This window comes from Ictalurus punctatus, chromosome 13 (assembly GCF_001660625.3).
Source record: "Ictalurus punctatus breed USDA103 chromosome 13, Coco_2.0, whole genome shotgun sequence".
In the NCBI taxonomy this organism is placed as follows: domain Eukaryota; kingdom Metazoa; phylum Chordata; class Actinopteri; order Siluriformes; family Ictaluridae; genus Ictalurus; species Ictalurus punctatus.
In genome coordinates, this window is record NC_030428.2 from 19789369 (window position 1) to 19803892 (window position 14524).

Genomic DNA, 14524 nt, shown 5'->3' on the forward strand with positions numbered 1-14524 from the left:
GCAAAGTCCACACACACTGGGCCACAGTGGGAGTCAAACCCCCAACCCTGGAGGTGTGATGTGAATGTGCTAACCACTAATACTGCACTCAGTATTACTTAATTCCATTAACTGGAATGCAAACTCCCTATTGTGTACTGTTTTGTATTAATATTGTCCTAATCCAGTTTCCTGAAAAGGTAAAAAGAAAACCGGTGTGGTGGACAGTACTGATATGGTGCCAAGCCATGCAAAAATGTACAAATCAGCAAAAGGATTCTGTAATCAATATGAAATTTTATTTGAAGTAAACGTAAAGTGACGTGGTCGAACATCCTGCCAAGTGTTATATCGATTCTACTTAAACACTCATTCATCATATTAAAATTCTCAATTCTACAATTAGATAAACTGTGTCTTAGATCAACTTCAGGCCTACATTCTGAATAACAACACTGAAAAGAGCTTTAAAACAGTTCCTATATGAACAAGGAACACTAAATATGAGGAGAAAGAGACCAGAGTAGAACAATACTCTATTTTATTATATTCATATCCTTATAATAGGTGTTTACAAGCATGTTAATAAACACTGAAATGCACAACATAAATAACAAAAGTTACAGTAAATTAATTACACATGCTTTCAAACAACTTCCATAAAAACTATTTAATCACCCAAGTGCACAACTAGAATAATACTGAGGTTCATTTCCATAGCACACACTTTCAAAGTCCCTGAGCTCCACTTCTCCTCTGGTCATCACTTAAATCTTCTCATGTAGTTCAGTACAAAGTGAGTAAAACAAAATCTTACACTGACAGCAACAGACCAGAAAAAAGTGACAAAGAAATAAACAGAACATATAGCACAGTGAGATAAGGCTTGTGTTTGCAGATAGGAAGCATGAGGTCCATGTCAGCAGAGTGTATACAGGTGGTCTCTGAGAGGAAAAGACAAAGAACAAAAAACAGTCATTCAAATCACATCAAAACTAATGAGCACATCTTTAATTTAATCAAAATGTATTTAATGGCATATGTAAGGAATAAAACACGATGAGTTGTCTTATTATAAGAAAACAATCAATGACAGGGTGGTAATGATTATTTTCTAATAACAGACCCCTTGATGTGTTTTATTTCATTGTTCCATAAAAAAATTTGCCAAAGATTATTATTTTATTATTATTTAATTTATTAAAGAATGACACACTGTACTTTTTAATCTGATTATAGTTACGTTTAATGTCGTGGATTGTCCGTGTAACATTAGTTAGATGGTTCCTGTTACAGAAGCTACAAACAGATGTTTTTTCACCCTCTCTCTTTTCCCCTCTCTTGAAATGAATAAGATAACAAAATGCAGCTCATTTGAACAAGAAACCCTCCTTCCTGAAGACTTTCCCTTTTGAAAATGTAATGTTACAGCTTTATCCTGAACAAAGCACTCTACTGGAGACTCCTTCCAAAAATGCTAGTTTTCCCTCACAGGAAATGTCACAACACTTACACATTTTTGTTAAATCTATTTTTGTTCAGTGTCCCTGTGAATTAACTGCTACTCCAGAAACAATCACATACACCATATGGCCAAAAGTTTGTGGACACCTGATCACACGCCTGTGGTCTTTCCTCAAGATGTTGCCACAAAGTTGGAAGCTCACATAAGTGAAAGCACACATCCCATGGTATAGGATGTCTTTGTATACTGCAGCATTAAGATTTCTCTTCACTGGAACTAAGCCCAAACCATGAGCCCAAACCATGAGCCCAAACCTGCTCCAGCATGACAAGGTCCCTATGCAGACAGAGAAGTCCATGAAGACATGGTTTGCCAAGGCTGGTATGGGAGAACTCAAGTCTCCTGCACGGAATCTTGACCTCACTGAACACTTTTGGGATGAACTGGAACACTGACTACATGCCAAACCTCCTCACCAGACATCATTGCCTGACCTCACTAATGCTCTTGTGGCTAAATGAGAATAAGTCCCCACAGAAACGCTCCAAAATCTATTGGAAAGCCTTCTCAGAAGTGTGAAGGTTAAAATAGCAAAGGCGGACTAAATCTGAAATGGGATGTTCAACAAGCGTATATGGGTGCGATGGTCAGATGTCCACAAACGTTTGGCCATATAGTGTATTAGAATGTGCACATATAAATATAAACTTAAGATTTGCCTTGCACCCATCACTACTGTCGGGGGGGAGGGAGGGGGGGGGGGGATCACATTCTGACCAATTAAATTCGACAGCGCTGCGGTATAAATGGGTGGGTAAAAGACCCTACATAAAGGTTTATGCTTGTCTTACCAATGTGAATACATGACTTTGGCCTTTTATCAGTTAAACTCGTCTTCGAGAACATCATCTACACTTCCAGATATTGAGGCAACTTCTGCAAAAGATGAAACAAAAGAAAAAAACAAAAACAAACATGGAATACACAGTGACAAAAGACCACTCAATTCTGTGCACCCGTTTAAAACACTGTATTGTGAACAATATTAAAGAAAAACACACAAATCCCATACTACCCTGTGCTGTGATATTAATTTCTTTATGCTTCTGTGAAGAAACCCCATCTTAACCACATCTTCCAGCTATAGTGAGCGGTTTTATCTTCTGAATTGAGAATTAGCCACTCCCATAGTGCTCCAGTGGACATGCGTGTATTTCATTCCAATCACCATCCACCACAAATGTAGTCTATGTGCAAGGGGGGGGGGGGGGGGGGGGGGGACGACTAGCAGTTTATAGCATGAAACATATTATGGAAAAGGTAAATAACCAAATATTTAGTGCTGTACTGCTCCATTGTTTGAAAGTTGGAGGAAATGTCATTGGTAAGACATTTTCCTCATGTTTGTCCCATCCTAAAACCTTTATTTGTTTAGACTGAACAAATTTGTAGTTTGTATTTATTATTTACACAATTATTAATGGTCCCAAATTCTTTAACACAGCCTTCAAGACAAGTGGGAAATCTGAAGTTTCTTCTTCACACCTCAAAGCATTCACACAACCTCCACTGGGGGTCAGGAAAAATAGATATTCATAGTAAGCTCATGCTTGTTTGGCTTCTGAGAATATATTGAAAGCTCTCAAATAGCTTTTAAACATGATAGTTTGTTTAGTGCATGATTTATGTTCAAATGGATGTAGGGTGAAGGAGTTCGTATTTTGCCATTAATAGAGTGGAAAAAAATGAACATAATATGCTTAAAAAAAGGTAGGTAGCTGGCTTAAAATACACCGATTTTCCATGTTCTTACTTATGGGTACAGTCATGTTAAAAATGATGTGATGAATTTCCAACTTGGCAAAATGTAACCACCTGAGAAAGTCAGGTTTTTTGATTGGGGATTATGAGCTGTACTAATGGACCTACCCAGTTAAAAACTTCAGTTCCCACTTTTTCATGAACTCAGCATTCAAATATTACTACAAGTGCATCTAAAAAAAAAATTGAATATCGTGGAAAAGTAATTTTTTTTTGTTGAGAAAACACGATGGACCGACACCAGCAGATGACATGGCACCCCAAATCATCACTGACTGTGGAAACTTCACACTGGACTTCAAGCACCTTGGATTCTGTGCCTCTCCACTCTTCCTCCAGACTCTGGGACCTTGATTTCCAAATGAAATGCAAAATTTCTTTCATCTTCCCCATGATTGTAGTTGTGTGTACTGAACCAGACTGAGATTAAAGACTTTGCAGGTGTTTTGAGTTAATTAGCTGATTAGAGCTCTTCTCAGGTCGACATTTCTGCATTATAAATTCTTTATTCTGATATTTTGAGATACTCGATTTTTGATTTCCATGAGCTGTAAGCCATAATCATCAAGATTAAAACCAAAAAAAGGCTTTAAATCTTTAACTTTATGTGTAATGAATCTAGAATATATGAAAGGTCCACTTTTTAAATTCAATTATGGAAAAAAAAGAATTTTTCCACGATATTCAAATTTTTTGAGATGCACCTGTATAAGTGAGTAAACAGGGAGTACAGGGAAACCATGCTGAAATCCTGCTCTGTGATAAATTACACATATGCTACAGGTGTGGTGTTTAGTGATTAGGTTAAAATACACTAGAATTTTCCTTTATCCATGTTATCCATTAAACCAGCAGCACCTCTTACTGATCCGTCTCCACTGTTCGCCTTCTTGTTTTCAAGTTCCAGGACTTTCTCTCTTAGCATAGCTTCTTCACAGACCTCCTCCTTCTTTTCTTTTAAACCTTCAGCAAGGCGTTCACTTGAGACATTGGTCCTTCCTGTTATTAACTGTTGCTTTTTCACTTTGATCTTAGATGTAGAATCATCAGAATTATTAGCTCCATTAACAGAGGGGTCAGACATAGATTTAGTAGCACCAATGTAAATGACATCACTGTCACTACTGCTGCTATCACACACACAGGTAACACTACACTTTTGGTGAGACTTGCTTGGTTCAGATGGATCTCCATCAGGCATTTCTGCAACCTCAGCACTTGACAGGTCAGAGCCGACATAGATTTCAGAGGAGGAGGTCACAGGGGTCGTGTCCTCAGACTCAGTCAGACAGGAGGATGAGGAAGTTGGACAGGAGGACGAGGAAGCTGTGGATGATGTGGGCGTGGTGGTGTTGAGGGACGTCTCACAGGAGTCCTGAGAAGACGTAAGGTCATACCAGACACCTCTTATTCCATCACTACTTCTACTCCTACTGCTAAACACACGCTCACTGCAGGTACTGAGAGAAGAGTCTGGTTCCATCAGCTCTGAAGGAGATGTGACATTGCTGCTTCTGCTGCTGCTGCTAGAGAATGTCCCAAGGAAGACACTATCACTCAGACTGATCGAATCCAGTGCTGATGTCACGACATCTATGGCAGATGAGGAGGATGTTGTGACTGATGAGAACCCTTGCATATGCTTTACTTGTGTTGCTGCTGGAAGGTCTGAGCAGGTCATGAGGCTCTGGTGAGGAATGAGTCTTGGATCCGGGCTCGGCGGAGACAGCACTGAGCCTGAGGAATCGAGAACATGGCTGACCAGCTCACTCAGGCTCAGAGACGGTGTGGAGTAGAGTAGCGACGAAGAAGGAGCCATGAGACTGTCGGAGGAATTCCCGTCTACATCAGCTCGCTCGACATCTAAAAAGCTGGGGCAGCTCGAAGAAGACCAAGTCAACTGCTTTGCCACTGATGGATATGTAGAACCTTAACACACGATGTCTAAATTGTTGTTATTTATAGAGAGACATGTAATCTGATAAAAGTGTGATGGGGTGATGATTTGTTGGAGGATTTGCCAGGCCAGGCCTTTTACCTCCATGTTACGCTCTCCGGCTGTATATCGTGTTGAAGACACAAAATTATAAAACTCATGCACATTTGAGTTCAGGGCCATTTTCACCAACAGGGAAAACACTTGATTGAATACTTAGCTGTTCATAACCTTCTCTGAATCACTTTAAGACTTTTTTAAAAAAAAATTAAGATCAGGCATAAATGTCATGCCTAGCCAGGAGCAGGAATCAACTCACATTGACTATTTGCTTTTATAATATCTATTTTAAGCACTAGCCATTGCATCAGGTCTATTACTGACTGCAAAAATGTGCAGCCCCATGGGGGGCGAAGCTACGCACCTAAATTAATATATAAAAACAAACATTAAAAGGTGTATATTGTGTAACAAGACAACAATTCAAAACATAACGTAAAATTAACATTAAATAAGTACCAATAACAGTACCAACAGACAGAAGCCAAAGTTTGACCCTTTCAATCTCAGTCCCGATTTGAAGAGTGACATTTGACATTTTGTTACTTGCAAATAATGAAAAATATTTGTGAAACCTAACGCACATCTTTTTGTGGCTTTGTGCAGATTGTATAATTCAATTACTATTTACATTTTTAAACATTAGAAAAGTTACTTCTGCATTTTTTTTGTTCCACTGCTGTTAGCATGAGTCAGCAAGGTAATGGGTATTGGGCTAGTAGTAGTCTAACAACTGGCAATTTTGCTTAGGAACACAGGTTTCTCAGCAAGAGTTCTTGTCAGACTCAGCTTATCTGAGTCTAGGCGCAAGTCCTGTTTAATAATCCAAACCTTTTGAGCAGTAAAGACTGCCTCGGTTAAGATCTGTTGGTGTAACCAGTCCCTGAAGTAAACTCTGGCACTTTTGGAACTAACCTGACAAGCTTATGCAGGACATACTCAACTCTGAGGTGGCCCCGGTCATGTCATCCTGTAAACAAGCAACAAGACATTTGTTCGTTTGATGTTTGGAGCCAAGAAAATTTCCCAATTTCCAATTTAGAGAGAAACGTGGTGTTTAATATTACTTACCAACAATTTCTGCAGAGACCTTGGCTCGTCATGGTCTCCTCTCAGCCCGCTCCCCTCATCCTGACAGCTCACTGCATGGCCCAAGCGAATCAACTCTTCACCCAGATCCACAGCCTTATACACACACACGTGTGGGGAAAATTTTATGCAAAATATCTGGTCCTACAGTATGTTGGTGACAAATGATCATTTTCCTATAAAAGCATGTGACAGCAAGTGTTTTATTCATCTTATACCACAACAAATTGCTATCCTTTGATAGTTACCTTTAATGAAATAGAACGTCTGAAACAAGTTCCAATGATCATTGAACAACTATTGTGTTGGTGCTAGAACAGCTAAAAACAGACATCCAGACCATTCTTTCCTCGCTCTCTTCCTCTACTCATGGTGAAAAATTACTTCCTACATTCAACATATCAAAAAACGATAAATAAAAACTTATTGTAATTGTTACAATCTCTGTGAATTAGGTGTTACTATAGATGGTGTATTAATATGAGTTAATTGCATTAATGCAAACTTGTGACTTGCCTTACAGCTGGCACTACTGCCAGAGCTGCTGTTACAGAAAATTAAAATCAACACTTCCTGATCAAAACTGTGGATTCAACAATGCTGTACTGTAAAATTATTAATTTTTGAAATAGAAAGTGCTCTGACCTTTCCCTGGCTGTTATCATACAGCTTTACACTGGGCCAGGAAGACATCTCAGTGTGCGAGTAACTGCACAGTTTAGCTAGTAAAGGCTTCCACAGTGCACAGTACGTCATTCTCTCAAAGTCGTCCAGTGCGTCTTCTGTCCAAAAATCTCCTGCAACAATAATAACGTGTAATTATTTGAATAAGAATATGAAATCTGCACTGGCATATGTTTTATTCTCACGGTTTCATTACAAACATGAGCACTAACCTGCAGGTTGCACTTCTGCTAGACTGCACTCAATGGCTTGGAAGGGCAAGCTCAAGAAGTCACTCCTAAAACCGCACAGTAACGGCACAAAAGATCAGTCCCAGTAGACACCAACACGAACAGATCACTCAGATCTCCTTCAGGAACTTCAATCACTCCTACCTCAGGCTGCGTAACTGATCCCGCGGCAGCTCTCCATTGTCCCCAAAGTCCACGTAGTACAGATCAACCAAACCAGAGCTCAGGAGGCCCAGCACTCGAGCCCGGTTCCATGTGCCATGGTCCTGATAAGGAGCAGCCACAATGTCCCCCACAACTATAGCGTCCACTCTGTGCTCCTGGACAGCACGGACACCGTTTCCAGTTAACCATGTGTGCTAAAAAGATACATTTATGAAACGAGGAGAAACTCACTAAACTCACATGCAAGGTGTCATCGTTATAGAAACGGCTCATCTCAGCAGTCAGCTTGTCCAGCTGAAGCGATCGGACACCTATGATCTGGATCCAGAAGTGTTGGGGATTCTCTGATGCAGACACATACACCTCCAAATGCTCACCAGGCTGGAAGCTCAGGTCTGGACTCGGGACTGGTAAGACGAGACGGATGAAATATTAATGAGCATTCTGACCACTGTACTGTATACTCCACAATAAACATTCCCTTTTAGGCAGAAAACATTTTAATGCCTTTAAAATGGGTCAGTGTTGGTGATGGAAATGGTAATATTCAGTAGTGTTTAATAAGTATAGACAACTTTTCTCAGCCGGCTTTAACAGGGTGAAAATTATTTTGGTATACAGCAATTCTGCATTCATTTAGTGTCAGGTCACATGATCTGTCACTTACTGTACCTCTACTACAACAAACTAATACAACTCCCCAACGAGCAAACCAAAATGGTGATCGACTAAAGAGAAGACTAGAACTTTCCTTTGCCCAATTTTAGAAAGTAATGTGAGTGCTATATTTGATGGGAAATCAAAGAAAAAGTGGGCTTGAACCGTTTTAGGCATTTTTTTAAACTTAAAACCCAAAACAATACCCTCAGCTACTACATCAACACCACTACTGCTTCTGCTGTGCTTACTTTCAAATTTTGAGTACTCCAATGGTGAAGCTGGTGAGTAAATCTCCTCTTCCTCTGATCTAAGCGAATTTTCCGTTGTGTGGTCCCCACTATTGGCAAACCCATTAGAGCCACTGGCCTGAATCAGTCCCACTTCAGTCAGTGGAGAGAGCAGATCATCTCCATTCATGTTCTCGATGAGAACAGTTTCTGGGCCCTGAGGTTTGTGGACTGGCTCCAGTTCTAGAGCTTTCCTTTTCTGGCGCAGGGCAGAGGACTGGCTGATCCGTTTTCGTACCGTCTCGTTCTCCATCACCTTCTCCATAATCATGTCCTGAAGGAAAACAAAACCAAAAAAGAGAGCAAAAAAAGCTGTGAAACAGAGTTCCTAAGACTAATTAGTGGTTTCAGTGGTTAAGACGTTGGAATACTGATCTGAAGGTCATGGGTTCAAAATCCCGATACTGCCCTTGAGCAAGGCCATTAACTCTCAACTGCTCAGTTGTAGAAATGAAACAAAATGTACGTCGCTCTCGATAAGGGCATCTGCCAAATGCCATCAATGTAAACGTAAAGGAATATTTCACCATTTTCAGCCGAATCTCTACAGCATTTGAAGTATGTGTGATTACCACAAACAAGGACTGACAGCTTTCTCTGTCCTGAGAAAAAAACTGAAACTGTTTACTCAAAACTCTCGTCTAAGAGCAGCTGCAGCTCCATTATGGAAAGTTGCTCCGGTCATGGAACGTTAAATAAAACTACACTGAGCAGCATTGATATGAAGTTCTCTAATGTCTGTCTCATAATAATTGATCAACTATAACCGGTGTATTTTTTTTAATTCTTGTTTTATGGTCAATTATTGTAAAATATTTATTGATGAGACTTCAGCAGTTGCTCTTAGACTTGCATTATAGGATTGTTTGGAGTAGACAGATTTTCTGTTCTTTTTTTAACACAAGGAAAAATACAGAAATTTGATTCTGTGGTAATTGTATACATGTGGTGGATAGAGGGTTATGCTAAACTATTTGCCTGTTGAAGTTGTATATTTTCCAGTCACTGCAGGAAACATCCCTGTTGTGGTTTTGCTACTTTAGACCTTATATTGAGCATACAACCGCCTCACAACCTCACAACATATACAACCACCTCACCTTAGCACGTAGTACTTCCTGCCGTGTCCCCATGATCGTAATCTTGCCCTTTTCCTCTAAGCCGCGACCTCGTTCACGTGGGCAGTTCACCCGAGCTCCTGATGTACGGCTAATTAACTTCAGCGTCTCGCCTCCACGACCTATCACACCAAAGGCTCTCTAATTAGTCTACTGACTTTTTTTCCTGAAACAAATGAGGCAGAAGAACAATTTTGAAATCAAGAAATGTTAAGAAGTCAAGTTTAGTGCAGGACCTATGACTCGTCCGAAGGCAGTCTGTGGCACCTCTAAGACATCACTGATGAGCTCGCTGTCACTGGCCAGTTTCTCCAGAGCACATTTAGCCAACAGGTTCTGCTGCATTGTGCCCTGGAGCAAGAAGCACACAGCGCTCTGATCCTCTGAATTCGGCAGAACGTTTACCTTAGCGCCTGACTTCTGACTTACCTAAACAAACAAACAAACAAACAAACAAACAAACATACATACATTTCAACCTTTGCAGCCATTTGTAACCAATTCATTGTCAATCTGGTACAGTTTAGGTGAAAAGTCAGAACAGCAAGCTAAGAAAATGTTCCTATGTTATAAACAATTTGATTTTTAATAATCAGGCACTCAGAGAAACAAAATAAAATCAGGAAAAGAAAAACTCACTAGATCCAGAAAGGTGCTCTGGTGCCTTGCAATAGATCTGTACACGTCGAGGGGCACAGAAAACCTGGACTGTTCTGTCTTTTGCTGTTGAGCTGCAGAGCAAAAAATAAATTAAATAAAAAAAGAGAAAACTGCAGTTGGATAATATCTTTACAATGACTTATCTTATCCAATGATAAAAATCAAACTAGTCAGAGCTGCCCAGCCAGTGCTAAATAGTAGAATAACTAATGCCAATTATGTAGACTAGAGATGTCTATCTTCAGGCTATGGTGCATGTAATGTGAACCTGGGGGATTCTTTTTTATTATTTATTTTTTTTAACCCGTCTTTACCAAGCATGCCAATAATTCTGGAGCTGGCTATAAGCCACAATACAAACAGAACAGTGACCCCAAAAAAACCCCAACAAAAAAACAATTAATGAAATGAACCTTGAAAAAGAGTTTTACCATTATAACCCTAAAATAACAGATCACTACATTAAACAAGATGAATCACAGCAGGTAAACATCTCTCACCACTGCTGCTCCGAATATGACGGTACAAGATGTAGCCCACTGTGGCCCCTACAGAAAGGCCTGCAGCCAGCACCACCTTCTTCCCTGTGCTCAGGCATTTCCACGGACCCTCCTGTACGACTGCCATTTAGCTGTGCTGAGCCAAGCACTGGACTGAACCTGAGACAGGAGAGACACGGTATAGGATAGAGTGTTTTTGATCTGTGTGTACTGGAGTTTCCGTAAAGAACCGATCCCGATGCTCTGAACCATGGACTGGCTCTTCTAAACAAGGAAGTGCATACAAACTAAATAACCCATATTATGGGCAAAACTGGACCTGACACCATGACACTAAGTGTCTCTCTCTCTCCTTTTTTTTTTTTTTTTTGGAAATGAAATGCAGTTGTATTTTCCCCCCTAGTGCACCTACACCTTTTATCTAAAGACATCTCAAGTTGAACAAAACAAAGAATTCAGATAAACAACAGAGCTTGTTTATCTGCTCTGCTATGAAGATCTCTAGTACAGGCAGACTGGCTATTGGCTTGTACCTTAATGCAACCTTTGTGAGAAAAATGGCCTTTTCTCACAAACATCGCATTTAATAAATAGAAGGTCTGCGACATTAGATAAGCTCCTGAAAATCACAAGTATGCAGTAAAGCAGCTCAAAAGAGGCTGGACTATGCCACTTCTCATGGCACCAGTTTTGTTGTTTTTTTCCTCTCTCAAACATTCCCATTAGCAGCCTCTATGTTTCTGTCAGACTTCCACAAGGCCATGGGGTGTGAACTAATGGATTGGTAAGGAGCATAGAAGTATGGAGTTAAAACCACACTTCACTGGACTACTAGTAAAACAAGATATACCATTTTGCAGTACAGAGTATGCCCACCAGGCAAAATGGTTCTTACTGGAAAAGAAACATGCAGAACTGCAACCACAGAATCCTCTTAAGCTCACCCTCACATCAGCAAAGACTAAAAGCTCATAAATCACATCTTGGAGCGAAGTCATAATCGAGACAAAGAAGGAATTCTACTACAGCAGGAACAGCACCAGTTTTCAATGTACACCCCTTTAAACCACTTTATAATATTAGCATAAGTAATAGTCTACTCCCTCTCTCTTGCCCTCTCTCTCTCTCTCTGGAGCTCTATGTGCATTCCTGCTGCCACTCACCTTCTGCCTCTATTCCCACATTGACTCCATTAAGATCTGCACTTCTCAAAAACAGTTTACGTCCAAGACTCAACCTTGCTTTAGTGGATCATCTCACCTGGATACTGTAGATTTGTACATAAGGACTGCTGCTGTAATCAGAAAGACTGTCCTGTGCCCATCCCAGGACATTATGCTCATACTGAACATCCCATAAACACACTTTGTACTGTTCAGCTTTTTCTCTTTACAGATCTATACGGTATCCTTATTGTTTCAGGGAGTTTTTCCTTGAGACTCTGGCTTCCTCATTAAGAATCTAAATCTGCTTACCGGCTTACCGAAAAGCTGCTTTGTTTGTTTGTTTGTTTTTTGACAATGTCTACTGTCCAATGTGTTGCACAAATCAAATTTGTGTATGAGTGAATTAATTTAAATTAAAGGGACTGTACTGTGGTCCTTCACCTGTTTATACAGGTTTATACCCAGCCTATCCAGATTTTAGGTCTAGCACAACCATTAGATTGAACGAACACTACTGAGAAAACTAGTGCTTCTCAAAGTGGGGTCCATCAAGCGTACATGCATAGTTATTTTGGTGGAAATCACAACTTTTAAGTTATTGACTTTACTAAATGTGTTAGTGAGATTTTATACACTATATGATAACCTGAAGAATGTGGACACCTGACCAGAAGACCCCGGTGTGTTTGTTTTCTTTTGTGTGAAAACCATGGGCATTAATATAGTGTTGGTCCCTCCTTTGCTGCTTTAACAGTCTCCAGTCTTCTAGGAAGGATCTCTGCTAAATTTTGGAGCACAGCTGTTAGGATTCTGGCATAACAGCATTAGTGAGGTCAGGCAGTGATGTTTGGTGAGGAGGTCTAGGGTGCAGTCAGTGTTCCAATTCATCCCAAAAGATGTTTAGTAGGTTTGAGGTCTGGGTTCAGTGCAGGTCGCTCGAGTTCTTCCACACCAACTTTTTTCAAGCCATGTTTTCATGGACCTCACCTGTGTCCTGGTGAAATTCCCCCATTGGCCGTTCTCGGTCATGGCCCCCTAATAATCTCCATCTCTGAATTGGCTACATCACTCTCTCCTCTCCTCTAATAGCTGGTGTGTGGTTCTGGTGCACTATGGCTGCCGTCGCATCATCCAGGCGGATACTACACAATAATGGTGGTTGAGGAGACCCCCACATGGGTGTGATGGTCAGGTGTCAACAAACCTTCGAGCATATAGTGTAATGATTAGATTGTTTGACCTGTCCCTTGTATTAAATGCAAACCTCAATAACTCAAAAACATGTCTTCTGTCTGTGGAAAGTTCAGGAATAAGCTAAACAGCCAGAAAATTCTTGCATGAACTGTAATAACGTTCGTGAAAGAAATCTGTGCCGAGACGGTCTGAAGAATTTATTTTACACTTAAAGCAGTTTTTTTTTTTTTGGTCATTTTAATAAGCTATAAGCAAGGTGCTTTCTGTGTCTCATATTCTACCCATCAACAATTGGTTTTCCAAAACGGTGGAAAAGGAGCCAAGCAGAACAATTGGCAGTTATTTATTATTATTATTATTATTATTATTATTATTATTATTATTATGAGGATAAAGATAATATATTACCAAAGAATAGAAACCATCAAAGAAAAACCAATGGTTTACACTACAAATACCATTACAAACCATCAGGTAACCATTAAAACCATCACCATTAATAGTATCCACTAGACATATTCCACCAGTTGAAGGCAACAAATTACGAGTAGAAACCCACAGGGACCCTTACAGTTTCCATTAAAACCAATACTATAATTCCCATTATAACAATTAAAACCATTACAAATTCTATGATTGTTTCTATTGTTTGTTTGTTTGTTTTCAGCAGGGATGGCGTCCTTCTAGTGAACTGGTTATACTGTACACAGTGTGGAGATCAGGGAAAGCTAATGCAGTGTTAGTTATCCAAGATGAAGAGATGGATAAGGATTGTATACAAATATAATGCACATGGCGAATATGAAGCATGAAACAGCAACAACGCACGCGCGCGCTAGTCACCTTCACACCCTGGCCGATTTTAAAACTATATGCTGAACTTAAAGAGCAAGCAAAATGTAAACACTTAACAGATACACTATAATTACCTTTCAAATGTGACCGGAGATAAGAAACGCAATCTTTCACGGTTTAGCAAACGCTGTTAACCTTCTGACCATGAGTCAAAGTAATGTCTTGCTTGCTAACTAGTGCAGGTCTGTAGCACAGCCCGGAATTACACACAGCCGATTGGCTGAGATTTGGCAGGTCAAACCTCGGTAACCAATCACGAGCGGAACCTACAGCGTGACCACGCCCCCAACTGGAGGCTGAGAAGTATTGGCACACTGCTAGCGATGCAAGGCTGGGGCGAGAAATATTTTATGACCTCAATACTAATATTTATATAAATCAGTATTCAAACTTTGTATGTATGATGTTTATTTATAGTAGTCATTAGTTGTTTTATTTATTTATTTATTCTGAAACCATGTTAGACTGTAAGTTATTGTGGTTTGAATACATCAAATTCAAGGTACCAGTCAATTAAACTCAAAACTAAATATCTCAAATACAGCAAGTTTTATAAAAATGTATTAAATCAAAATCTGTCACATTATTAAAAAAATATTCACAGAAGGTCATCACGTTCCTGTTTTATATTTAATACAAAACATAACACCATATA

General features: G+C 39.8%; 1 protein-coding gene across 2 annotated transcripts; it reads right to left on the bottom strand.

The window, feature by feature from the left end:
- Nucleotides 1-264: 264 nt before the first annotated feature.
- tdrkh (tudor and KH domain containing) lies at nucleotides 265-14088 on the bottom strand. 2 transcript variants are annotated; one of them, XM_017484368.3, is made up of 15 exons: nucleotides 13944-14088; nucleotides 10655-10813; nucleotides 10134-10225; nucleotides 9731-9923; nucleotides 9477-9616; nucleotides 8338-8650; nucleotides 7670-7836; nucleotides 7409-7584; nucleotides 7247-7311; nucleotides 6996-7147; nucleotides 6333-6446; nucleotides 6177-6231; nucleotides 4124-5194; nucleotides 2296-2380; nucleotides 265-923 (listed from the first exon to the last, which is right to left on the bottom strand). In XM_017484368.3, the coding sequence occupies exons 2-14, from the start codon at nucleotides 10779-10781 to the stop codon at nucleotides 2325-2327; spliced, it is 2721 nt and encodes a 906-aa protein (XP_017339857.1). In that variant the 5' UTR covers nucleotides 10782-10813; nucleotides 13944-14088; the 3' UTR covers nucleotides 265-923; nucleotides 2296-2324. The 2 variants fall into 2 exon arrangements, with proteins under 2 accessions (XP_017339857.1, XP_017339859.1); XM_017484370.3 differs by lacking the exon at nucleotides 4124-5194 and having other exon boundaries at nucleotides 13944-14084.
- Nucleotides 14089-14524: the final 436 nt, after the last annotated feature.

What these genes read in the sequence shown, in the direction of transcription:
- tdrkh (XM_017484368.3), bottom strand. Translation starts at nt 10,781, where the DNA reads ATGGCAGTCGTACAGGAGGGTCCGTGGAAATGCCTGAGCACAGGGAAG. An exon ending in TGCCTTCGGACGAGTCATAG is followed by an intron (nt 9,617 to 9,730) that starts GTCCTGCACTAA and finishes TTGGTGTGATAG; the next exon opens with GTCGTGGAGGCGAGACGCTG. An exon ending in TGGAGACGGATCAGTAAGAG is followed by an intron (nt 2,381 to 4,123) that starts GTGCTGCTGGTT and finishes CATCTTTTGCAG; the next exon opens with AAGTTGCCTCAATATCTGGA.